The sequence below is a fragment of the Amblyraja radiata genome, chromosome 34, assembly GCF_010909765.2.
Source record: "Amblyraja radiata isolate CabotCenter1 chromosome 34, sAmbRad1.1.pri, whole genome shotgun sequence".
NCBI lineage: Eukaryota > Metazoa > Chordata > Chondrichthyes > Rajiformes > Rajidae > Amblyraja > Amblyraja radiata.
Genome location: NC_045989.1, coordinates 1,553,956 through 1,578,965, shown reverse-complemented (window position 1 = coordinate 1,578,965; position 25,010 = coordinate 1,553,956). Strand labels below are relative to the sequence as shown.

At 46.9% G+C, this 25,010-nt stretch overlaps 1 protein-coding gene across 1 annotated transcript in view; it reads right to left on the bottom strand.

Annotated features, from left to right (window-relative positions):
- The window catches only part of agbl1 (AGBL carboxypeptidase 1), a 332,335-nt gene that overhangs the window by 250,701 nt on the left and 56,624 nt on the right, over nt 1–25,010 (bottom strand). Inside the window, exons 10-12 of the mRNA XM_033050120.1 lie at nt 23,629–23,745; nt 10,151–10,776; nt 720–797 (exon numbers count right to left, since the gene is read on the bottom strand). Coding sequence (XP_032906011.1) covers nt 720–797; nt 10,151–10,776; nt 23,629–23,745 — 821 coding nt within the window. The remainder of the gene's footprint in view (nt 1–719; nt 798–10,150; nt 10,777–23,628; nt 23,746–25,010) is intronic.

Sequence of the window (25,010 nt, the reverse complement as noted above, 5' to 3'; positions counted from 1 at the left end):
GTTCAAGCCCGACCAGCGATGGTTCGATACCAAAATGGCTCACCCCACCACAAGGGTTCAGATTCTTTCTTCTCACTGAAAGTACAGATGAGTGAGGGGGGGGGGGAATAATCTGGCGGAAGGGAAAGGCTAGATCTAAACTAGGGGTGGCAGGAAAGATAAAGCCCATAATGGTCCATTCTTGGCTGGGGAAGATGTGATAACAAGATGTTTATAAGGATGCGACCAGTGGAACTGATAGGGCAACAAGGGTAGGGGAGGGGAGGAGAGATGGCAGGGGATAGAATGCAGGAGTTACTTGAAATTAAAGAGATCCACATTCATACAGCAGGGCTGCAAATCGCCCAAGCAAAATATGAAGTGCTGTTCCCCTCAATTTGAGTTTAGGGTTCTGGCCCAAATCTTCACATTCCTTTTCTCCAGAGAGGCTGCCTGACCCGTGGAGTTACTCCAGCACTTTATGTCTAGATTCCTTTTTGATGTTGGGCACAATGTGTTTTATGACAGACCAAAGGATATTAATAAATCTCATTAAATGGACCATGAATTTGATTTCAGCTCAGCTCTCTTCATTAGCCAGTGATCCATCGGCCCATTTATTTCACCTGCTAGTTAAAGGTACCTCTGGTCGCCAGCTCCAGGTACATTTGAGAAGCAATTCTCTGTAGTTTGGGATTAGAGTGAAGCATCAGACAGAGGGTGTAAACAGACCAACAAACCTTTCAATGTCCAATATGACCCTGTTCAGGACATCCCCAGAGCAGACTAAACGCTGAATATCTTCAAAGATTTTAGCCCTGAAATTAAAGTTAGGCATAAAGTCACGAAAGCACAGTAATTAAAAAAAATCACAGAAATAGAACATAGAATACAGAACAGTGCTGAAGAAGAACAGACCCTTCAGCCCATAATGTCTGTGTCGCATATAATGCCAAGACCATCACTCATCTGCCTGCACACAAACCATATCCCTCCATTCCCTGCATATCCACATGGCTATCCATAAATGCCACTAATGTCAAACACCACCTCCAGCCCCGTGATCCAGGCACTCACCACCGTCTGTGAAAATAACATCCCCATACATCTCCTTTAAACTCTACCTCATTCACCTTAAAGCTATGCCCTCTAGTATTTGATTTTACTTCGGAGTCACGTGAGTGACTACGTGAAGACCCCGCCAGCACGCGTGCGCGTCTTGCGTCTCACGCAGTGCAACAGCGACGGGCGGGGGTGGAGCGCTCCCGCGGGAAAAATTCAAACGGACCTACACAGGTAAGGAAAAACTGAAGTTGTATTCTTCCCCTTGCTGTGCTTTATGTTACAGCACGTTGGACAAGGGGAAGAAAAAACGGTCCTGGACCGCAGACTGCCGCGGGGAACCAGGCAGTTCCCGGCAGCCGACAGCCACGAGCTACCAGCGGCTCCAGGACCGCAGGCTGCGGGGAACTAGGTAGGTCCCGGCAGCCGACAACCGGAGACGTCCAGCGGCTCCAGGACCGCAGGCTGCGGGGAACTAGGTAGGTCGCGGCAGCCGACAACTCTAGATGTCCAGTGGCTCCAGGAACGCAGGCTGCCGCGGGGAACAAGGCAGATCCCAGCAGCCGACAACCGGAGACGCCCAGCGGTTCCAGGACCGCAGGCTGCGGGGAACTAGGGAAAGTTCCGGGAGCCCACGGCCATATGCAAACAGCGGTTCCAGGACCGCAGGCTGTGAGGAACTAGGAAGGTTCCGGCAGCTGACAGCCGGGTACGTCCGGCACAGGCTGAGCCCAGGACCGCGAGCTGTATACCTGGAAACAACACAGCGAGCTGCAGGCAGGCAGGAGTCGGTACGGCCGATGGACTCAGAATTAGAAGAATTAGAATTACCTTTATTGTCATACAGACCTTACGGTCTGAACGAAATTTCGTGCCTGCAGTCATACATACAATAATACAATAATAAACAACAATAAACACAAATTAACATCCACCACAGTGAGTCCTCCAAGCATCTCCTCACTGTGGTGGAGGCAAAAATCTTAGGGCTGCAGTCTCTTCCCTCCTCTTCTCCCTCTGCGCTGAGGCGATACCCCACCGGGCGATGGCACAAACAGTCCCGCGGCTCACCGAACCCCGCAACGGGTCGGCTCAAACACCGCGGCCCGGGGTGGTCGAAGCTGCCGCCCTCCAGTCCAGCGGTCGCAGCCGATCTCCCACGGCTGAACCCCGGACTCAGGTCACCGCCGCCAGAACGCCGTCCCAGCCACCGGAGCACCGTTCCAGCCCCGAGCCGGATCGCCCTCGTGTGAGTGCCATTCCTCCCTCGAGCTGGGCCGCCTCGACGGAAGCGCCGTACCTCCCTCGAGCTGGGCCGCCCCGACGGGAGCGCCATACCTCCCTCGAGCTGGGCCGCTCTCTAACGGGAGCGCAGTACCTCCCTCAAGCTGGGCTGCTCCGACGGGAGCGCCGTACCACCCTCGAGCTGGGCCGCTCCGATGGGGGCGCCGTTCCACCCTTGGGCTGGGCCGCCCCGACGGGGGCGCCACAGCCCCTCACGGGAGAGTCTCAGCCCCACGCCAGGCCGCCCTCATGGGAGCGTCACAGCCCCTCATGGGAGCGCCGTTCCAGCCCTGAGCCGGACCGCCCTCATGGGAGCGAGCCCAGGGCAAGTCCTGACTGGCTCTGCCTCCGGAGTCTCGAGGTCGCCAGCTCCGCCATTAGGCCTCAGCGCAGACGGAGGCAGAGAAGGGGGATATGACAAAAAAGTCGCATTCCCCCCAAAGGGAGAGACAGCAAGCCCTGTTTTAACCCCCCCCCCCCCCACATAAACACAACCTAAAAGCCAAAAACTTAACTAGACAAAATGAAAAAAAACAACACAAAAAAGTAAAAACAAACGGACTGCAGGCGAACCGCTGCTGCCAGGGCAGCGCCGCCACTTCCAGGAGTCCGGCCAGAAGGACGCACTGCCTAAGGGCAGTGCAAGAGACCGTTGGCATGGTTACTAAGGTCCACTTACCGACTCCAAGCTGAATCCAGCGCCATGAGTCGTACAACTCAAAGCAGCGCAGCAGGCTGGAGGCAAAGCCCAGCAGGATTCAGCCCGGCCGATCATACTCATCTGAGTCTGGCCGAAGAGGCGCGCTGCCCGAGTGCAGCAGAGGTCTGCCCGTGACTTGCTCCGGGAGAGGAACAAGCTCACTATGGGAGTCTTCGCACTCCCACAACAGCACCTTATCAGGGGCTGTAAAACAATGCATCTCCCTCGATAGAGGAATGCATTGTGGACCAGGGCTGGGCTGGTCCGGAAGAAGGGGAATGGCTGAAGAAAACGGCAGTGTGCAGGTGGTGCAGAATCCTAAGGAGCTACTGGGAGTGATCACCAAAATTACGGATCAACGAAAAGTACCATTACAGACCAGGCTGGCAGCCAGCATCGACTACCTGTACGTCCATCTTCTGCAGGAACAGGCAACAAAATTACGCAGAAGTATAGGCCTCCTGTGAACTTTACTTCGATTTAAAAATGCCTGCAGCAAACAATGCGATCTGGGGGTACAGTGGGACTGGCACAAAAACCCAGGAGGTCAAACTACAGAAGATTTCAAAACTTCTGACAGCGGGCATATCATTGGTTGCTCGCACAGACGATGGTACAGAAAAAAGCTTGACGAAGAGATTAAAGCCGTCGGGCTCATAACAGCGTCATCAGCAATGGCAGTACCCCTATGCATCCACCAGCAGGTATCAACACCAGGACGCTGGTGAAAGCATGTGGGCCGCGCACCACCACGAAGGTCCTTTTAGGACAAGGCCCAGAGCGACCCTCATGGAAAATGTGCCAAACCCGCACTCCGGCGCCTCTTCCGCAGATGAGGCAGAAATTGAAGAAAGTGACGTACCACCGGCAACCAGGTAAGTAGGTGGATCTGGTTCATTCCAGAACACAAAGGTGTACGGCCTGTACTAACAGGGGGAATATTACACTTGTTTTGGGAGACATGGAGGGATCATTGTCGATACCTACAATTTAACTGGATGGGGCAACTATGGCAGGGCATAGCTTTGCCTAATGGGCTAACTTCAGCCCCAAGACTTTCACCAAGATATTAAAACGGGCCTTGGCAATATTAGAAACAAAAACATATTGTCATGGCATATCTTGATGATATATCATTTGTGGGGAAAAAACCCTGGATCTAGCTAAATCAGCAGTTTTAGCTACCAAACATAGGGTGAAACTCTGGGGTCATCTCCATCCAGATAAATCTAAGTTGACGGCATCCACAACTGGACTTTCTGGGATTTACAATTAACGTTATCCATATGTCTGTAACATTGCCAAAGAGTAAATCAGACTTGGATAAACCTACAAAATAATTAATTACTAAAAACACTGGTGTTGGGTGCGTTTTATGGGCTAAAAGCCTACTGCTAACAATGCACCATCTGCATGACCGCCTACGAATTGATAATATCACAGTGGTGGCAAATATTAATCATATGGGAGAAAAGATCGATACCATGTGTCAATCTGGCCAATATATTTGGCTATGGTGAGTTAACATACATATTTGGCTATCAGCAAAGTTACCTACCAGGAAAGCTCAATACTGAGCCACACACCAGGTCATGAAAATTCAATGACAGCATCGAATGGCTGTTGGACCACAAAAAAGTTGCTGATATTACCAAAAGAGGGACACCTGATATCGGTCCATTTGCATCTAGACCCAGTCACCAGTTACCAACATATGCCGCTTGTGAACCACACTTGGGGCAGCAGCAATGGACGTTACTCACTTAATGCGGAATAATTGTTTACAATGTTTTTCCATCCTGCCTCATCAGTCGGATCCTAAGCAAAAACACATATGGACTCAACATCAAGTGTCTTGAAAGTACCTGATTGGCCTACACAGCCATGGATCTCTGTGGTCTCGGACATAGTCTCTGAACCATAGTCCACCATGCTAGATCCGGGCTGGCGGACAGGAACATGAGCATGATCACGGCAGCCTATCAAGAATCAACAAGGGCTGGTGTAGCGTATAATACAGCTACAACCACCAACGTCCTGGGAATTCCTATCCAGCCTTCATGTAGATGAAGGACTGAGCTGCAGCACTATAATTATGCAGGAGTGCCCTGTCAGCTTGCTGGTGGCAGGCGCCACGACAACTCTCCATGGAATCTCACCCTCTAGTTGTCAAACTTATGAGGATTATTTTCAACACCAACCCTCCTAGAGGGAAGTACTCCCAGATCTGGGACGTCAGTGTTGTACTAACATTGCTAGGGGCACCAGCAATGTCCCTGTCCCTGGGCGGGGGGGGGGGGGGGGGGGGGGGGGGGGGGGGGGGGGAACTGACATTTAAAAACAGTATGCTGATAGTACTGGTCTCAGCTCTAGGGATCCAGTTTCTACATAAACTGAGACTGGGATAAATGATGGCATCTCCAGAAAAGATAACTTCACATATTAGGGCTTGTTAAACAAGATAGACCATGATCATCAGGACAAAATTTGGAATTCCAGATATACCTAACTGACACCCGACACACCTTCTATTATACCTCAAAACTACTAAAACTTAAGAGGAAGTAAATTAGCACTATGGGCAGCCATAAACAGCCTAATGGCTGGGTATCAGCACTAACCATCGCTAGATGGCTCAGACAGGCTTGGGAGCTGCTGGGGTGGATACTGACATCTTAAGTTTCTATCCACAAGGGCAACAGCAACACCGGCAGCTAGAGACAAGGAAGTGCCTATGGACCATATCCTGGCTACAGCAGGATGGTCAAGAGAAAGACCTTCCAATTCTTTATAATAAGCCAATAACCAAACCTGCGGTATTGCAGAATCAAGTTTGAATTCTGCAATATATTTAGCACTAGGGAGGATTATTATATTAAAATAAATTGTTATTTCCTGAATTGGATGCATGTCTGAATACAATGACATACTTCCTCCCTTGAATGACTTCGGCAGTGAGTGAAGCATGGACTGTTCCACGGCTTGAAATCACAGAGCTTTAAAATCTTCACGTAGTCACTCACGTGACTCCGAAGTAAAATAGTAAGATTAAACAAGAATTTACCAGTTTGAAGTTTGATCTTTATTTCATGAGGAGTTACGATGAGGGATTACGTGCCCTCCGCTCCCGCCCTCAATTATAAAGGTCAACTGGTATCTTAGTTCTCCTTGTCTTTACTATGTTTACTTCAATTACTATTTTCTGTGATTCTACACCGCTGCTTTGAAGAATGTCGCGCACGCGTGTTGGCGGGGTCTTCGCGTAATCCCTCATCGTAACTCCTCATAAAATAAAGATCAAACTTCAAACTGGTAAGTTCTCGTTTAATCTTACTATTTTTCTATTCTGGGAAAAACATTCTGCCTGGGTCCCCTATCTGAGCCTCTATAATTTTATAAAGTTCTATCTGGGCTCAGCGTAACCTATGCTGTTCCAGAGAAAACAATCCAAGTCTGTCCGATCTCTCCCAGTAGCTAATGCCCACTAATCAGACATCATTCTGGTAAACCACCTCTGCACCCTTCCCAAAACCTCCACATCTGCAAAGAGAGCAACTGGTGTCATAGAAACTTAGAAACATAGGTGCAGGAGTAGGCCATTCGGCCCTTCGAGCCATTCAATATGATCATGGCTGATCATCTAAAATACTGTTTTTTCCCCGTATCCCTTGATTCCTTTAGCCCTAAGAGCTAAATCTAACTCTTGAAATCTTGAAAACATCCAGTGCATTGGCCTCCAATGCCTTCTGTGGCAGAGAATTCCACTCTGGCAAACTGATAATAACCAAACAGCACAAGTCAACCGATGCCTCACAGCAAACAATGAAAGGGGGAGCCCATGTAGCCAACAAGCTGGTTATGGATGCAGAAAGCCAGTCAGTCTCAACGTATTGCAGTTCTAATCGGCCAAGACCTGAGATGAAATTAATTGTTTATGACAACAGTGTTGCTTTTGACGACTTTTGCACAAACTCTTTGAAACACCAGAGGCCAATGTGGATGTGCTCCAGAGACTGGAGTCAAGTTCAACTGGAAGAAGGAAGTTGTGGGTGTTGCAGGTTAATAACATTCACCTCCCAGTTTGTTACATAGGTGATAAGGGCAGCTGCATTGACGTAGCTAGAGGTGGTATTCAATAATCTTGCCTCCACTGTAAGGTCAGTGAATATTGAGTTCAGGTCCATTCGCTAATCTTCAGACAATAGAATAGAGTATGCCCACTATCAGCGAGACCCAAGTCTCATCTGGTGTAAGGCTGATAAATGGCAGGAGGCAGATTGCGACTATCTCCCACAAAACAGACTGCAATTAATTCAATACATGCATTGCCAAGTCCTCCACCGCTAACACTGTCCGGATAACTAGGGAGGCCACCAATGCCACCAACATGGAGCAGAGACTGGCTGTTCTACTTCTGAGACTCACTTACAGACTTGCCAAAGCCTATCCACCACCTGCAAGGACTGTAATAACACAAACTCCACTTGCCTGGCTGTGCAAAGCTGCAAGAATGCCACAAATGTGTGATGCCATCTGGGACAAAGCCCAGATAGCATCACAAAATCGATGTGGTTAAACATTAACCTGCTTCAGGAGAGGTATAACATGACTTCAGTGTTTCTTCACAACTTTCCCTCTCCCACTGCCTCCTGCACTCAAAAGAACAAGATTAGCTGATAATGGACACAAAAAGCTGGAGTAACTCAGCAGGATAGAAGGACCTTGACCCGAAACGTCACCCATTCCTTCTCTCCAGAGATGCTACCTGTCCCGCTGAGTTACTCCAGCTTTTTATGTCTATCTTCGGTTAAACCAGCATCTGCAGTTCCTTCCTACTAGATAAGCCGATGGATAGGAATAATGTCAGTCCCTGTTCGAGTGAAGGTGCTGTTCATGTAAAGGTAGCTACATGTCATTGCTACAGTTCTGGAGTGCAGCTGCTGACAAAGTATTCACATGTATATAAAATCATGAGAGGAATAGATCGAGTAGACCCACAGAGTCTCTTGCCCCGAGTTAGGAAATCAAGGACATAGGTTTAAGCAGAAGGGGGAATGATTTCATAGGAACCTGGTTGGTCTATGGAACCAGCTGCCAGAGAAGGTAGTTGAGGCTGGGACTATCCCAACGATTAAGAAACAGTTAGACAGGTACATGGATAGTACAGGTTCAGAGGCCAATCGCAGGAAAATGGGACAAGTGTAGATGGGACATGTTGGTCGATGTGGGGGAGTTGGGCTGAAGGGCCTGTTTCCACACTGTGTGATTGTGATACTAAGACTCTATATGAAGGAAGTGCTGCACTTCCCTCCACACTACACCTTGCTGCTGCTTTTGTTTGGGAACTGGTGAGAAGACAACCTTACTTCATACCAATGAGAAGAGGACATTTTGTTTTACAAAAGCAACCCAGATTACTGCTGGCAGGTGTAAATGCAGCAAAGCAAATGACTGAAGAAGTGTCCTAACCTGAAATGTCACTTATCCATGTCTTCCAGAGATGATGCCTTAATTACTGAGTTACTCCAGCCCTTGTGCTCTACACAAGATTCCAGCATGTGCAATCCTTGTATCTACAGTGAATCTGGGGCCTAATATAGCACTTGGAAAAAGAGACTGCGAGGAGCAGTGGAACAACAAGTAGAGCTGCTGCTTCATTGTTCCATCACAGTTCAATCCTGACCTCAGGCGCTGTCTGTATGGAGTTTGTAAGTTCTTCCTGTGTTCAGTTGAGTTTAGTTTATTGTCACGTGTACCGAGGTACAGTCAAAAGCTTTTAGTTTTGTGCTAACCAGTCAGCAGAAAAACAATACATGATTACTATCTATTCATGACTGCAGATTTTGTCCGAGTAGCCCAGTTTCCTCACACATCCGTCTATGTCAAGGTTCCCAACCAGCGGGGAAATTTACCCCCAGGGGTACATTTGTTGATTCTGGATTTGTATATATTTTTTCTAATTGACTGACTGTGTTTGGTTCTGGTATATCATAAATAAGTGAAATAACATTGTTATGTGCTACTAAAGTTGCCGGGGGTAAAGGGGATGACAAAAGTTGTGAATCCCTGGTCTATGTGCTGTTGATCGGTTAATTGGCCATTGCAAATTTGCTACTGGTGTGTAGGGTAGTGGGTAGAATCTGGGATGAGGGAAAAGTGGTGGAGTATATTGGAACGTAGAGAGAATAAAATGTCTGGGTAGGATTTGTGTCAGTAGTTTTTTATGGTTGGTGTGGACTAGGGTGGGCATCCTGCATGGTTCCATGATACAAATAATCGGGGCACCTGATGGACTAGTTATGTGCAGAACAAGAGTGTGTTTAGCATGAGTACCTGGGTTAAGCCATAGCCTCAGAATAAGAGGACGTACCTTTGGAAAGAAAATGAGGAGGAATTTCTTGAGACGGAGGATGGTGAATCTGTGGAATTCATTGCCACAGAAGTTTGTGGAGGCCAAGTCAATGGATATTTTAAAGTGGAGATTGAGATTCCTGGTTAGTACGGGTGTCAGGGATTTTGGGGAGAAGGCAGGAGAATGGGGTTGAGAGGGAATGATAGATCAGCCACGATTGAATGGCGGAGTTGACGTAGAAACATAGAAACATAGAAAATAGGTGCAGGAGGAGGCCATTTGGCCCTTCGAGCACCGCCATTCATTGTGATCATGGCTGATCGTCCCCTATCAATAACCCGTGCCTGCCTTCTCCCCATATCCCTTGACTCCCCTAGAGCTGTCTAACTCTCTCTTAAATCCATCCAGTGATTTGGCCTCCACTGCCCTCTGTGGAAGGGAATTCCATAAATTCACAACTCTCTGGATGAAAAAGTTTTTTCTCACCTCAGTCTTAAATGGCCTCCCCTTTATTCTAAGACTGTGGCCCTTGGTTCTGGATTCGCCCAACATTGGGAACATTTTTCTTGCATCTAGCTATTCCAGTCCTTTTATAATTTTATATGTTTCTATAAGATATCCCCTCATCCTCATTGACAATGGGCTGAATGACATCATTCTGCTTCTGCTTGAACATGTGAACTTAAGAACTTCTTACTGTGAATAACAGTAGAAATGATCTTTTTAAGAATTAAACAAACATTATAAAGAACTTCATAAAAGCAGCGACTTACCTTTGACCTCCGCACCACCGACCCACCAGCGGCTCTTTGGAGTGTGGTGGTACGTGACCCCAATAATCTGGAAACGCCAAGGTTTTATAATTCGCCACAGACTTTGTTTCCTCGGCGTTGATGGTGTAAATATACGGGTCGTGGAAAGGAATTAGTTCCTTGCAGACTTTTAGAAGTTTATGTACAGAATTCTGACCCTCGTGCTCTCCACCAATGGCCCAACTTGGATTGAGGGCTCCACCATGTTTCTCACAAGCACCACTGTGTACGTGTGGGCTGTGTAAAGCTGGATTTATTCTCAACAAGTCAGCACCACCCTTCTGAATGTCCAAATGCATTTCGTTCATTTTATCCTTTGAATGGTTCGTGATACTGGGTTTAGTTGGGTCTGTGAAATGATTCTTTGGAAATCCTTTGGGTCCACCTTCCCCCCCAATGCCAGATGCATATGCAGATGTTTGATGAGTTCTGTTTCTAAACGGATTGTGCGGCTTTGGTGAATCTTTCCCAAAACCATCTCTGTGCCACACTCTGGAGTCCTCCTGATGTAGGGGGCCTGATGGTGTGAAGACCATGGAACACGGTGCATCCTCATCTTGGAAACTTTGGTCATCCAGGTCTGAATCCTGCAGTGATTAAAATGTAAATATAAATTAGTTAGATTTCCCCCCACCTACTACTATCAATCTGGGGATGGGTCCCGACCCAAAACGTCAGAATTCTCGCTAGAATTTAGGAGATTGAGTGGGGATCTTATAGAAACTTACAAAATTCTTAAGGGGTTGGACAGGCTAGATGCAGGAAGATTGTTCCCGATGTTGGGGAAGTCCAGGAAAAGGGGTCACAGCTTCAGGATAGAGGGGAAATCCTTTAGGACCGAGATGAGAAAAACATTTTACACACGGAGAGTGGTGAATCTCTGGAACTCTCTGCCACAGAAGGTAGTTGAGGCCAGTTCATTGGCTATATTTAAGAGGGAGTTAGATGTGGCCCTTGTGGCTAAAGAGATCAGGGGGTATGGAGAGAAGGCAGGTACGGGATACTGAGTTGGATGATCAGCCATGATCATATTGAATGGCGGTGCAGGCTCGAAGGGCCGAATGGCCTACTCCTGCACCTATTTTCTATGTTTCTATCTTTCTATGTCATCTATTCATGTTCTCCAGGGATCCTGTCTGATCTGTTGAGTTACTCAAGCACTTTTTTTAAATTCGGGCTCATAAGTGATCGTAGCAGAATGAGGCCATTCGGCCCATTAAGTCTACTCTGCCATTCAATCATGACTGATCTATTTCCCTCTTAATGCCGTTCTCCTGCCTTCTCCCCATCACCCCTGAAACCCGTACTAATTAAGAATCTATCTATCTCCACCTTAAAAATATCTATTGACGACCTCCACAAACTTCTGTGGCCACAGATTTCACAGATTCACCAAATATTTGTTAGTTACTTATTTAGAATCAAGATAAAGTTGTTGAAGTTTGATTGACTGCACGGTTATAACAATATCTGCAATATCCAAACTTTATATCCAGATAATACCTCTAACGTATTGGTACACTATTTAGTGTTCTTGCTCACAAAGGCAGCATAACAGGATCGACCAACTTGCAAACATTCTTTATTGAAGGCAGTTTTCAACCAGTTAACAGCAGTGGGAGGTACAACAATGTAACAGAGGTCATACTACACCATTCACTCAGCTCTTAACAAGATATACTCACACATATCTATACTTCCACCACATGATCTCTCCCAAATTCATTTTGGAATTTTCCAAGTAAATTGCTGGCCAGAACATGGGATGTTTGGGACCTCGTGTGGGAGGAAGAAGACTGGAATTGATTGACACAGGTCCTTCGACTAACCAAGTCCACTCTGATCACCGATCACCCATCCAAACTAGTTCTATGCGTAGGAAGGAACTCCAGATGCTGGTTTAAACCGAAGATGGTTAAAACCAAAATGCTGGAGTAACTTAGTGGGACAGGCAGCATCTCTGTAGAGAAGGAATGGGTGACGTTTCGGGTCGAGACCCTTCTCCAGACTGATTGCACAGTAGGGGCAATTTAGAGAGGCCAAATAACCTACAAACCCACATACCTTCGGAATGAGAGGAAACTGGAGGACTCGGAGGAACCCAACAGTCATGGAGAGAACGTGCAAACTCCTCACAGACAGTACCTAAGGCAAGTATCGAACCAGCGTGTGTGGCGTGGTGAGGCAGAACCTCTACCAGCTACACCACTGTCACTGGGACACGCATCCCTTGTCTTGATTAGCAATTTGCTCAGGATAATCACAAATCAATTCCATCAGTTAGCCTCCTCCATGCAGCTCTGTGCATTTCTCTGCTTCAAATATGTATCCAAATCTTTCACAGTTCTGCCTCCATTCTCCCATCTGGTAAGAGTGCACATAGTGCAAGGAACCAGAGCACACACAACTTCTCCAAGCCTGCCTTCATGCTTCACAGTTAAATATGTTACCAGAAGACAATAACAAAATCAACATGCTTTTATCCAACTAGGGACAGTTTCTCTGAAGTGTCTGTTGCAGAAATGTTGATGTTTTACTATGGTTGTTAGTATAAGAAATTGTCAATAAAATTCCACCAACCTTTTTTCATTTAATTTAATCTAATTAATTCTGATTAACGGACTCCACAATTATGCTGCTTGGATTCATTATAAAGCAGTATGGCAAGCACTTCATTTAAGAATAAATGTTTTTCCAGACAACAGTGAAACTAATCAGGAGAACTATTTAAATGAATTTGACAGAATCCTCATCGCAGACTCCCCATTGGACTAATTAATTTCCAACTCAATGACATTTTGCTCAAGCAGATTCCTATATTATTCATTAATTAAAAAATAAAGTACCTACATCACACACTCAACATTATCATTTGCAAGTTAACATAAAATAACAGGACAATGGGCAGTGGAATAGTTTCCTGGCAACAGACTTCAGCAGGTCAATCCTTGCTACTGTTGTGTGATCCCAAGACAAAGACAGACAATTCAGAATTATTCACTTCCGTACAATTTCAACCCTGCAAGGATTGTGAAATTTACATCTCGTTCAAACAATCCTCTTATATTGTGGGTACACAAAATTGCTGGGGAAACTCAGCGGGTGCAGCAGCATCTATGGAGCGAAGGAAATAGGCGACGTTTCGGGCCGAAACCCGGAAATAGACGACGTTTCGGCCCGAAACGTCGCCTATTTCCTTCGCTCCATAGATGTTGCTGCACCCGCTGAGTTTCTCCAGCAATTTTGTGTACCTTCGATATTCCAGCATCTGCAGTTCCTTTTTGAACACTCTTATATTGTGCCCTGATTTGTGCTTCCTGCCTCACGTCATGCTCAGTGCCTCTGTGGCAATCCAGCAGATGTCAGTCATCAGAACATTGGTGCCTTGATCTAATCGATACTCCGCTTACACAGGTCGCAGGTTAGGCTCATGCCTGGAACCCTGCAGGATATCTCTGTCGTAGCATAGAGTCATACAGCAGGGAAACTGCCTGTCTGTTCAAAATGCTGACCAAGATGCCTCATGTAAGCTGGCCCCATTTTGCCCACCTTTAGCTCATGTCCTTCTAAGCCATTCCACTCTATGTACCTCTCCACGATACTTATCTCTTAAATGCTGTTATGGTAACTGCCTCAAACACCTCCTTTGGCAGCTCATTTCACATCCGTGAAAATGTAGCCCCTCAGGGTGGCACAGTGGCAACGTGGTGGAGTTGCTGCTTTGGACTCGGTTTGATCCTGACTACGGTTGCTGGCTGCATGGGGTTTATACCCTCTCCCTACAAACTCTATATAAACTGCACCAGCAGTGACCGTGTGGGTTTTCTCTGGTTGCTCCGGTTTTCTCCCACATTCCAAAAACATGCATGTTAGTATATTAATTATCTTCAGTAAATCGTCCGTAGTGTGTAGGCTAGTAGTATATGGGTGATCATTGGTCGGCGTGGACTTGGTGGCCAAAGGGCTGTTTCCACGCTGTATCTCGAAACAAAACTAAACTGGTGCCAATTAAATCATTCACTAGATCTTACATTAATGATTTAGATGAAGGGATTAAAAGTAACATTTGCAAATTTGCAGATGACACAAAGCTGGGTGGTAGTGTGAACTGTGAGGAGGATGCTATGTGGATGCCGGGCGTAGGTTCACAAGATTAATTCCCGGGATGACGGGACTGTCATATGTTGAAAGAATGGAGCAACTGGGCTTGTATACTCTGGAATTTAGAAGGATGAGGGGATTTTATTGAAACAGATAAGATTATCAAAGGATTGGTCATGCTAGAGGCAGGAAACATGTTCCCGATGTTGGGGGAGTCCAGAACCAGGGGCCACAGTTTAAGAATAAGGGGTAGGCCATTTAGAACAGAGATGAGGAAAAACGTTTTCACCCAGAGAGTTATGAATCTGTGGAATTCTTTGCCTCAGAAGGCAGTGGGGGGCAATTCTCCAGATGCTTTCAAGAAAGAGTTAGATAGTGCTCTTAAATATGGCAGAGTCAATGGATATGGGGAGAAGGCAGGAACGGGGTACTGATTGTGGATGATCAGCCATGATCGCAGTGAATGGCGGTGCTGGCTCGAAGGGCAGAATGGCCTACTCCTGCACATATTGTCTATTGGCTATTGACTATCTCTCTTATACACAAGGGACAATTTACAGAAGCCAATTGACCTCCAAACCTGCATGTCTTTGGAATGTGGGTGAAAATCTGAGCACTCGGAGAAAACCCACGCAGGTCATGGGCAGAATGTGCAAACTCCGTACCGACAGCACCAGTAGTCAGGATCGAACTCGGGTCTCTGGTGCTGTTAGGGAGCTTATCTATCGCTGCGCCACCATGTGCCATTGACATGAAAGTCCAAGTAAAAGCAGAGGCAAGCAGTCTAAGAAATGGATCAGAGAGAATGACCCTCAAATGCCAGGAAAGATAAAAGAAAAGCAGCCCAATAACCAGCAGTACATTGCAAAATCCACTCACACTTCAATCGAGTAACACAACGCAAAACCTTTACTCATCTTCAACAGCATCCACTCTTAGAAAATGTTACTCGTGGTAGCGCGCACACACACATCACTGTCCTTCTGCTTACCAATATGCATTAAGCAATGAGTGTACAGTATGGCTACTGAGTAGATTGTGAAGGATGTACAGCATATTCCATACCAGCATTTTTATGCTCAACACAAGCATTCTCCTACAGTTCTGCACCGTTATCTACCACATGACCACCAATTTCCTTTGTTTCCATGCTGTCTGCAGCCTCCCCTTCAATGCTTCTCTATTCTTTGTTTCAGCTACTTCCTATCTACATTCCTGTGCTCCCCCAAACACAGTCCAGCATTCCAATCCATCATTCTGCCTGATTACGTTATCTTCACCCGAGTTACGATGATAACTGCCTCACACTTCAGCATTCAGCATTTTCTTCCACTAAAGACACATAGGTTCATAGGGTCACAGAGTCACAGAACATGGAAAAGGATTATTCAGTCCAACTCATCCATAGCAGGCACGATGTCCATACAGGCTGGTCACATTTGCCCATGTTTGCCGCATATCCCTCTAGACCCTTCCTATCCATGTACCTGTCCAAATGTTGTTTAAATGTTATTATTGTACCTGCCACAATCATTTCCTTGGCAGCTCCTTCTGTAAACCACTGCCCTCTGAGTGAAAAAGTTAGGCCAGAAGACAGGAGGAGAATGAGGCCATTTTGCCATTTGATCATGGTTGATCTAGTATTCCCTCTCTACCCCATTCTTCTGCCTTCGCCCCATAACCCCTGACAAACAACACGATACGATACAGTAAAACTTTATTCATCGCCGGAGGGAAATTGGTCTGCCAACAGTCATGACACACAAGGTACAAAAACTTGAAATTAAAAGTGAAAAATAAAATAAAAGGAAAAGCGACTGTTGTCTGGCTGCCGTGTGCACAGTGGCTAACCCCCTGAGCGTAGGATTCTAAAACTAGAGTGTCCCCCTCCCATCTCCCACGCCGGGTCCCCATTGTCTTCCCCCTGTTGCCAGGTTTCCCGCTCCCACCGAGGCTCCCATTGGCGCTGAGGCTCCCATTGCCGCCGAGGCTCCCATTGCCGCCGAGGCTCCCATTGGCGCCGAGGCTCCCATTGGCGCTGCCGCAGAGGCTCCTTTGACCCAGGCAAGCCTCACCGCCCAGCTTCTCCACAGTTCCCTGGGATTCCTGTGTTGCGAGTCGGGCCAACTGGGGTGCGTTCCAGTCATCGGTCGGCGCTGCGGTCGTGGGTCGTTGGTCGACGAGTGAATCAGGCCCGCGTGGCTCCCCGGGATATTCCCGCTGCCCGCACAGAGCTACCCGGGACATCCTTAGAAATCAAGATCCTATCCATCTATACTTTAAAAATACCCAATGATTTGGCCACTGCCATCTGTGGGAACAAATTCCACAGATTCACCACCCTCCACTAAAGAAATTACACCTCATCTCTTTTCCGAAGGTTTACCTATCTGAAGCTGTGCCCTCTGGTCCTAGTGTCTCTCATTAATGGAAACATCTTCTCCAAATTCACATTATCTAAACCTTTCACTATTCGGTAAGTTCCAATGAGATCCCCTCTCATCTTAAACTCCAGTGAGGACAGGCCAAGAGCTGTCAAACGCTCATCATACCACCAGGGGCGCCGCACAATTGGCAGCCCCGCCAACAGTCTGTATATTATTTTGCCTTTTAAACATTTTTTATTGTGTGTTAAAAGTTTGTGTAAATGTTCTCTGGTTTGTTTTATGTGGGGGGGAGGGGTAGGGGGTTGGGGGAAACATTTTGTTTCAGTTTCTTACCTTGCCGAAGATGCGATTAATTTTCGGGTTGCATCTCCGGTCGCTCTCTGGCCTACCATCGATAGAGCTGGAGACCTCCTCGCACTGACTTGAGCTCCACCGCGGGACGTGGACTTAACCTGGGAGATGATCCCTTGGCTGGGATCGCTCCAACCACGACCTGCGGACTTACCATCAAATGCTCGCAGTCTCGGGAGAGGCTGAGTCGGGAAGCTCCAGCGACGCAGAGGTTCAAATAGCCCTGACCTGGGGTCCGATTGCCGGCACAGGGGAGTTGACACCCCCCCCCCCCCCCCCCCCCCCCGATGCAAGAGCTGATTGCCCTGATGCGGAGGGCCCAAATGCCGCCGGCTACGGGAGTGAAGATTGTCCCATCAACGGAGGGCTCAAGGCCCTCGACCGCAGGAGAGAATGGAAGGGAAGAGATTTGAACTTTGTTTTTATCTTCCATCACAGTGAGGAATGTGGAGGAGTCACTGTGGTGGTTGTTTATGTTAAAATATATTTTGTGTGTTCCGTTGCTTTTTATTTGTATGACTATGGGGGCACCATTGAGTATGGCTGCCCAGCCTGGCAGCTGTTTGTCCTTTCACCCTTTTTAAAATTTTTAGTGCGTTAAAAGTTTTTGTTTGGGAGGTCTAGTTTTTTTATGTGGGCGGTGGGGGGGGGGGGGGGGGGGGGGGGAGGGTGAAACAGTATTTCTCAGTCCCTACCTGGTTGGAGATGCGGCTTTCCTCCGAGCCGCATCTTCGCCCCTTCCTCGCTGCCTACCAACGGGACTGGAGCGACATTTCCTGCCGGGTCCAGCCAGAACCTCAGCTTCGGCGGCGGCACAGTGCTGAAGCGCCATTGCAGAGCGGGCGATGTCTTACCCGGGTCACCGTGTGGTAAGCTCCGTAGTGCTGAGCCCGCCGACTCCAACATCGCGGAGCTGTGTTCACGGAGCGTCCAGCTGCGGGCGGCGCTGGGTTTAAACACCACGGAGCCTGGGATCTCTCGCCGAGATCGCCAGTGTTGGAGCTCCAACCAGCGCGGCCTTTGGACTTCGGGAGCCACAGTCTCCGGAGAGGAAGTAGCCGTTCCAGACACTCCAAGCCGCTGAGAGTGTTCTCCCGACATTGGAGCTCCATCATCCGGCGAGAGGGCCTGAAACATTGGGCCGCCGTTGCGGCAACTGTGGAGGACTCAATAGGCCCGACCATGGGTGAACAAGAGGAAGAGGACTGAACTTTGTTGCCTTCCCTCAGGTGGGAACCATTGTGGGGGATGTTTTTATGTTCAATGTTAAATTCTTTAATGTTGTGTTTCATTTTTATTGGTGTGCTGCAAATGACAACTCAAACTACAGTACATCAATTGGTGTACGTGACAATAAATGTCCTTTGTCCTTTATTCTTTGACTTGGCAAATGAAATTCCTCATATGTTGCAAAACATACTTGGCTAATAAAGTATTATTGTGATTGTGATCATATGTCAACTTGATCATCCACGGGATCATTCTGGTAAATCTTCTCTGGACCCTCTCCAAAGCCAGCACATCCTTCCGCAGATACGGTGCCAAAAATTGCTCACAATACTCCAAATGTGGCCTGACCAGCGCCTTATTTAGCTTCAGCATTACATCCCTGTTTTTATATTCTGTTTCTGTGAAGATGGATGCTAGTACATTTGCCTTCCTTGCTACCGACTCAACCTGCAAATTAAAATTTTTGGAATCCTGCATCAGCAATCCCTTTGCACCTCCTATTTCTAAATCTTCTCCACATTTAGAAAAGAATCTTTGTCTTATTCCTTTTACCAAAGTGCATGACCGCACACTTTGCTACGCTGTATTCTACACTATGCCATTCTTTGGCCACTCTTCCAACTTGTCCAAGTCCTTCTGCACACTCCCTGCTTCTTCAACAATACCTGCCCCTCCACCTATCTTCGTATCATCCATAAACTGGCCACAAAGACATCAAAGTTGCCCCTCAGGTTCAGTTTAAATCTTTCTCCTCTCACCTTCATCCATAGTCATTTGGTTCTTGATTCCCTTACCTGGGTAAAAGACTGCATTCACCCGTAGGATTTCATAAACCTCTGCATTGCTCCACAGTCTCCTGCGCACTAAGGAATGATGCTCTACCCAACCCAACCCTATAACTCAATCCCTTGAGTACTGGCAACATCTACATAAATCTTTCCTGCCCTCTCGCCAGCTTAATGGTATTTTTCTTATAGCTGGGTGACCAAAATTGAAGGCAAGGTTTTAACTAAGGTTTCATCAAAGACTTGTAAACTGTAACATAACAACCCACATTCTACACTCAATACCCCGACTGATGAAGGCCCACATGCCAAAAATCTTCTTCACCAACCTGTTCATTGTGATGCCACATTCAGGCAACTATACACTTCTAGATCCCTCTGCTCTGCAACACTACCCAGGGCCCCACTGCTCACAATGAAGGTTCTGCTCTGGTTCATTATCCCAAAATGCAACATCTGACGTTAACGATTTAAACTCAATTCCTCAGCCCACTTGCCCAGCTGATGAAGTTCCTGCTGTAATTATAGAACATAGAATATCGAACAGCACTGCATCAGAGGCCCTTCGACCACAAGATCTGTGCCAAACATGATTCCAAGACCAATTATCTGCCCGCACATAATCCCTACCCCTTCATTCCCTGCACATCCGGTGCCTATACAAAAACCTCTTAAATACTACTATCACCTCAATCACCACCCCCAGCAACACATTCCAGGCACTCGCCACCCTCTGTGTAAAAAAACTTGACCCACGTCTCCTTTAAGCTTTCCCCTTCTCACCTTAAAGTTTTGTTCCCAGGTACTTTCCCATACAGCCACAGAAGATGCAACACCTGTCCCTATACCTCCCTTTTCGACTCCATCCAAGGACCCCGACAGTCTTTTCAGGTGAGGCAGAGGTTCACTTGTGTCTCCTCCAACCTCATTTACTGTTTCTCTCTGCTCTGGAATTCTCTGCCACAGAAGGCAGTGGAGGCAAATTCACTGGATGTTTTCAAGAGAGAGCTAGATTTAGCTCTTAGATCTAAAGGAATCAAGGGGTATGGGCAAAAACAGGAACATTGTACTGATTTTTGATGATCAGCCATGATCATATTGAATGGCAGTGTTGGCTCGAAGGGCCGAATGGCCTACTCCTGCACCTATGTTTGTATGTCTATGTTTCTATCCATTGTTCCAGGTATGGGCTCATATATAAGCGAGACCAAGTGCAGGCTCGGCGATCGTTTCGCTGAACACTTCCGCTTAGTCCTCCTAAGCCTACCTGATTACCATCTCCTAGCAAACAACTATTTAAATGTACATTTTCCTTGATTTGCATCACCTTTGTCTCGTTTTCACACCTTACACTTCCTTACCTCTGTATCTCCCTCTCCCCTGACTCAGTCTGAAGAAGGGTCTCGACCCATAACGTCACCCATTTCTATCCAGTAATGATACCTGTCCCATTGAGTTTGTGAGTTCCCAGCCACATCATCTCCATTATCTTTCTGGTAAGTTTCTGATAGGAAGCTTGAGCTTCTTCCGCACATCCCTCTAGAAAGAGGATGCGGGAGCACTTTATGGCAAGACAAAGATAGGCAAAGTGCAAACGTAAAGCCTGGCTGTAGTAACTATCACAACGTGTCACGGGATACTTGACACAATATGGTCCAATCTGTGTGTGCTTGGTGCAAACTCAGCACCGTGATTAACACATTGATCTACTTAAGCCCTCGTCTTTGTGTATTAAGTCTAGACAGTCAGAACCTGTTCAGGGCCTGTCCCACTTACGTGTCCTTGGCACGTAAATTACGCTACCTCTTCGTCGCGTTGAGGCGCACAGGCATCATGTGTCCACGCGGGGCCCACTGAGAAGTGTGGAGGGGTATGGAGTTGTGCGCAGTATCGCGCAGTGCTCCGGCATTTTGTTCCGAACGAGATCTTCGCGCGCCAGCGGCCTGTCGCGTAACTGACGGCCATAGTGGGACAGGCCCAAGACCCTGGCGTGGCACAACGTTTCACCTTTAACAGCAGCAGAAGCAGGCAAACGATCGTCAAACTCAGCCTGGGGCTCACGGCCATTGCGGTCCGGATCCGCCCCCACTTCTACTTCCAGAGCGGGGCCAAGAAAATTGATGATAGACACAAAATGCAGGAGTAACTCAGCGGGACCGGCAGCATCTCTGGAGAGAAGGAATGGATGATGTTTCGGGTCAAGACCCTTCTCTCAGACTGAAGAAGAGTCTCGACCAAAAACATCACCCATTGCTTCTCTCCAGAGATGCTGCCGGTCCCGCTGAGTTACTTCTGCATTTTGTGTCCACCTTCAAATGACGTCACATGCTTCAGACGGTTGTGCGGGCGCATGAAGTCGTGCGCAACTCTCGCGGGACCGTTGCGCCTCAACGTGACGATGAGGTCGCGTAATTAGCGTGCATAGGACACGTTATTGGTACAGGGGCTTTCCGCAGTGGAAATGTGTCGTCTTTGAGTATTGTGTGCAGACCTGATGATTAACAATCGGCAATAGTTGTCTTGGTGTATGAATATACTGTTGTGCTGACTAACGTTGGTGAAGCGGTCACAGCCTTTGAGACGCATCTCCCCTTGCGCAAGTAAAATAAACCAACTGCTGACAGTTAATGATTCGAGTCCTTGAGTCTTATACGGGTCGAGACTTTGAAGGAAGCTGGGACAGTCCCTCTGGAACATGGCAAGATTACACTACTGACGCCTACACACACACACACGCATGGAACTCCTCAAGTTTTAATTCATTTCAATAAAGTCCCTAATCATAAATTGTGAATGAATGAGAATATAATCTAGGGATTCAAAAGATATCAAACTGCAAAAGTTGAATGTTATAACATTTTACATTCCCGATTGAATTAAACCTAATTATTCTGTTTAATGAATGTCAGTCTTTAAATTGGGGTTATTTTATTTTCCACATATACAGCAACATGCTCTCCACCGCATCTCCTTCTTCAGGATTGTGCATATTACCAATTAAATCCTACACTGTGGTAAAACATTGAAATGTTAATTGTGTGGTTTAACAGTCGCAATCTCATAAGGCAATTACATACAATGGTGTTTCGAATCAAAAGGAATTAAAAGAAAATTCCAAAGAACATAGAGCAGTACTTCACAGGAACAGGCCCTCAGCGGACAATGTGAACATCATGCCAAGATAAACTAATGTCATCTGCCTTCACATTCCCTCCATTCACTACATATCCATGTGCCTATCTAAAATCCAGCAGCTCATTCCAAATCCAGCAATGTATGCCAGGCCACTCTCTGTGTAAAAATCCGACCCACACATCTTCTTTAAACTTTGCCAGTCCCACCTTGAAGATGTGCCCTTTTTTCCTTAACAGGTTCCGACTGTCTACCTCACACGCTCTTCAACACTTTAATAACTTTCAGTCTCCAGGGGCCCATTCACTCATCTTTACCATGGACGCCTAGTCCCTCTACACTTCAACCCCCCACCCCGCCAACAAGGTCTCAAGCCCTCTGTTTCTTCCTCCAACAGAGAACCAACCAAGATCCTTCTCCTAACACTCTCCTCCGCCTGGTGAAACTTGTCCTCACCTTCAACAACTTCTCTTTCGACTCCTCTCACTTTGTCCATGTTAAAGGTGCAGCATGGGTACTCGTACGGGACCCAGCTATGCCGGCCTTTTTGGTTACACCAAACGATCCTTGTTCTAAGTGCACACTGGCACCATACTCCAAATCTTTCTCTGCTACGCTGACAACTGCATCGACGCTGCTTCCCGCACCCGTGCAGAACGCATCGATATCATTATCTTCACCACTAACTTCCATCCTGCCCACAAACTCACTTGGATTGTCTGATTTCAGGTCAAAATGCTGGATCAGGGCTACGATGGAGATTCACACAAAGGGTGGTGGGTGTATGGAAGAAGCTGCCAGAGGAGGTAGTTGAGGCTGGGACTATCCCAACAGTTAGACAGTTACATGGATAGAGCAAGTTTGGAGGGATATGGGCCAAGCGCAAGTAGGTGGGACTAGTGTAGCTGGGATATGTTGGCCGGTGTGGGCAAGTTGGGCCAAAGGGCCTGTTTCCACTCTGTTTCATTCTCCATGACCCTAAGGCAGCTGGTGTGCAGAGGAGAGCTGAGTGGTGAGACAGGCAGAGGGAAGAATGATGGGCTGATTAACTTCTGAAGTGTTGTTCTGTTATATTACTATGTTCACTTTAATAATTCTCTACACACATCCTTTTTAAGAACACCATGTGTAGTAGCGAGCATGGACAGTGAACTGCAAGGAAAGGCAATAAAGAGTGGAGATAGACTCCATTTTACTGAGTAACAATGTGTGGTTTAAGTATTAATACAAGGGATGAAATTGGCAGAGTTTACAACACGTCCTTCAGCCCAACTTGTCCTGCATTTGGCCCATATTCCTCAAAATATTTCCTATCTGATCATTGCATTGGAGTGTGACTAAAGCTGCAGACATTCATGTCACTATTAACTCTGATCATCAAGATACAATTATTTCACAATATAATTTAATATTAAAAGCAACAATTGAATGCCAGAAAGCTCCAAGAACTCACCTGAAAATATCCAACAAGTTCTGGACAAAGTTGTTCATACTGTTTCAACTCCTCCACAGGTCTATCGAGCTCAGGGTTGGGCTTCAGTCTTGATAGATCTGTCTCTAGATCATCTTCCTTAAGTAAGAGGACATAATTTCAGGATTAACCTGAATACCTGCACTTCTCTAGCGCCTCATTACACTGCGATACCACTAAGTGCTTGGTCCAAATTATTACCCTCTGGTTGTGACTGTGGCCATCACAAGAACTGAGACAGGCAGATGCCACCAAGGCCAACAGTTGGATGATGGCTGTGGTTTTGCTCAAGACTAGAACATAGAAACATAGAAACATAGAAAATAGGTGCAGGAGTAGGCCATTCGGCCCTTCAAGCCTGCACCGCCATTCAATATGATCATGGTTGATCATCCAACTCAGTATCCTGTACCTGCTTTCTCTCCATACCCCCTGAACCATTTAGCCACAAGGGGCACATCTAACTCCCTCTTAAATATAGCCAATTAACTAGCCTCAACTACATTCTGTGGCAGAGAATTCCAGAGATTCACCACTCTCTGTGTAAAAACATTTTTCTCATCTCAGTCCTAAAAGATTTCCCGTTTATCCTTAAACTGTGACCCCTTGTTCTGGACTTCCCCAACATCGGGAACAATCTTCCTGCATCTAGCCTGTCTAACCCCTTAAGAATTTTGTAAATTTCGCTACGATCCCCCCTCAATCTTCTAAATTCTAGCGAGTACAAGCCGAGTCTATCCAGTCTTTCTTCATTTGAAAGTCCTGACATCCCAGGAATCAGTCTGGTGAACCTTCTCTGTACTCCCTCTATGGCAAGAATGTCCTTCCTCAGATTAGGAGACCAAAACTGTACGCAATACTCCAGGTGTGGTCTCACCAAGACCCTGTACAACTGCAGTAGAACCTCCCTGCTCCTATACACAAATCCTTTTGCTATGAATGCTAACATACCATTCGCTTTCTTCACTGCCTTCTGTACCTGCATGCCTACTTTCAATGACTGGTGTACCTTGACACCCAGGTCTCGTTGTATCTCCCCTTTTCCTAATCGGCCACCATTCAGGTAATAGTCTACTTTCCTGTTTTTGCCACCAAAGTGGATAACCTCACATTTATCCACAATATACTGCATCTGCCATGCATCTGCCATGCATTTGCCCACGCACCCAGCCTATCCAAGTCATCTTGCAGCCTCCTAGCATCCTCCTCACAGCTAACACTGCCCCCCAGCTTCGTGTCATCCGCAAACTTGGAGATGGCTTTAATCCATTCAATTTATCCAACACCACTTCCCGGCTAACCTGGATTTCACTGAGTTCCTCCATCTCATTTGACCCCCGGTCCCCTGCTATTTCCGGCAGATT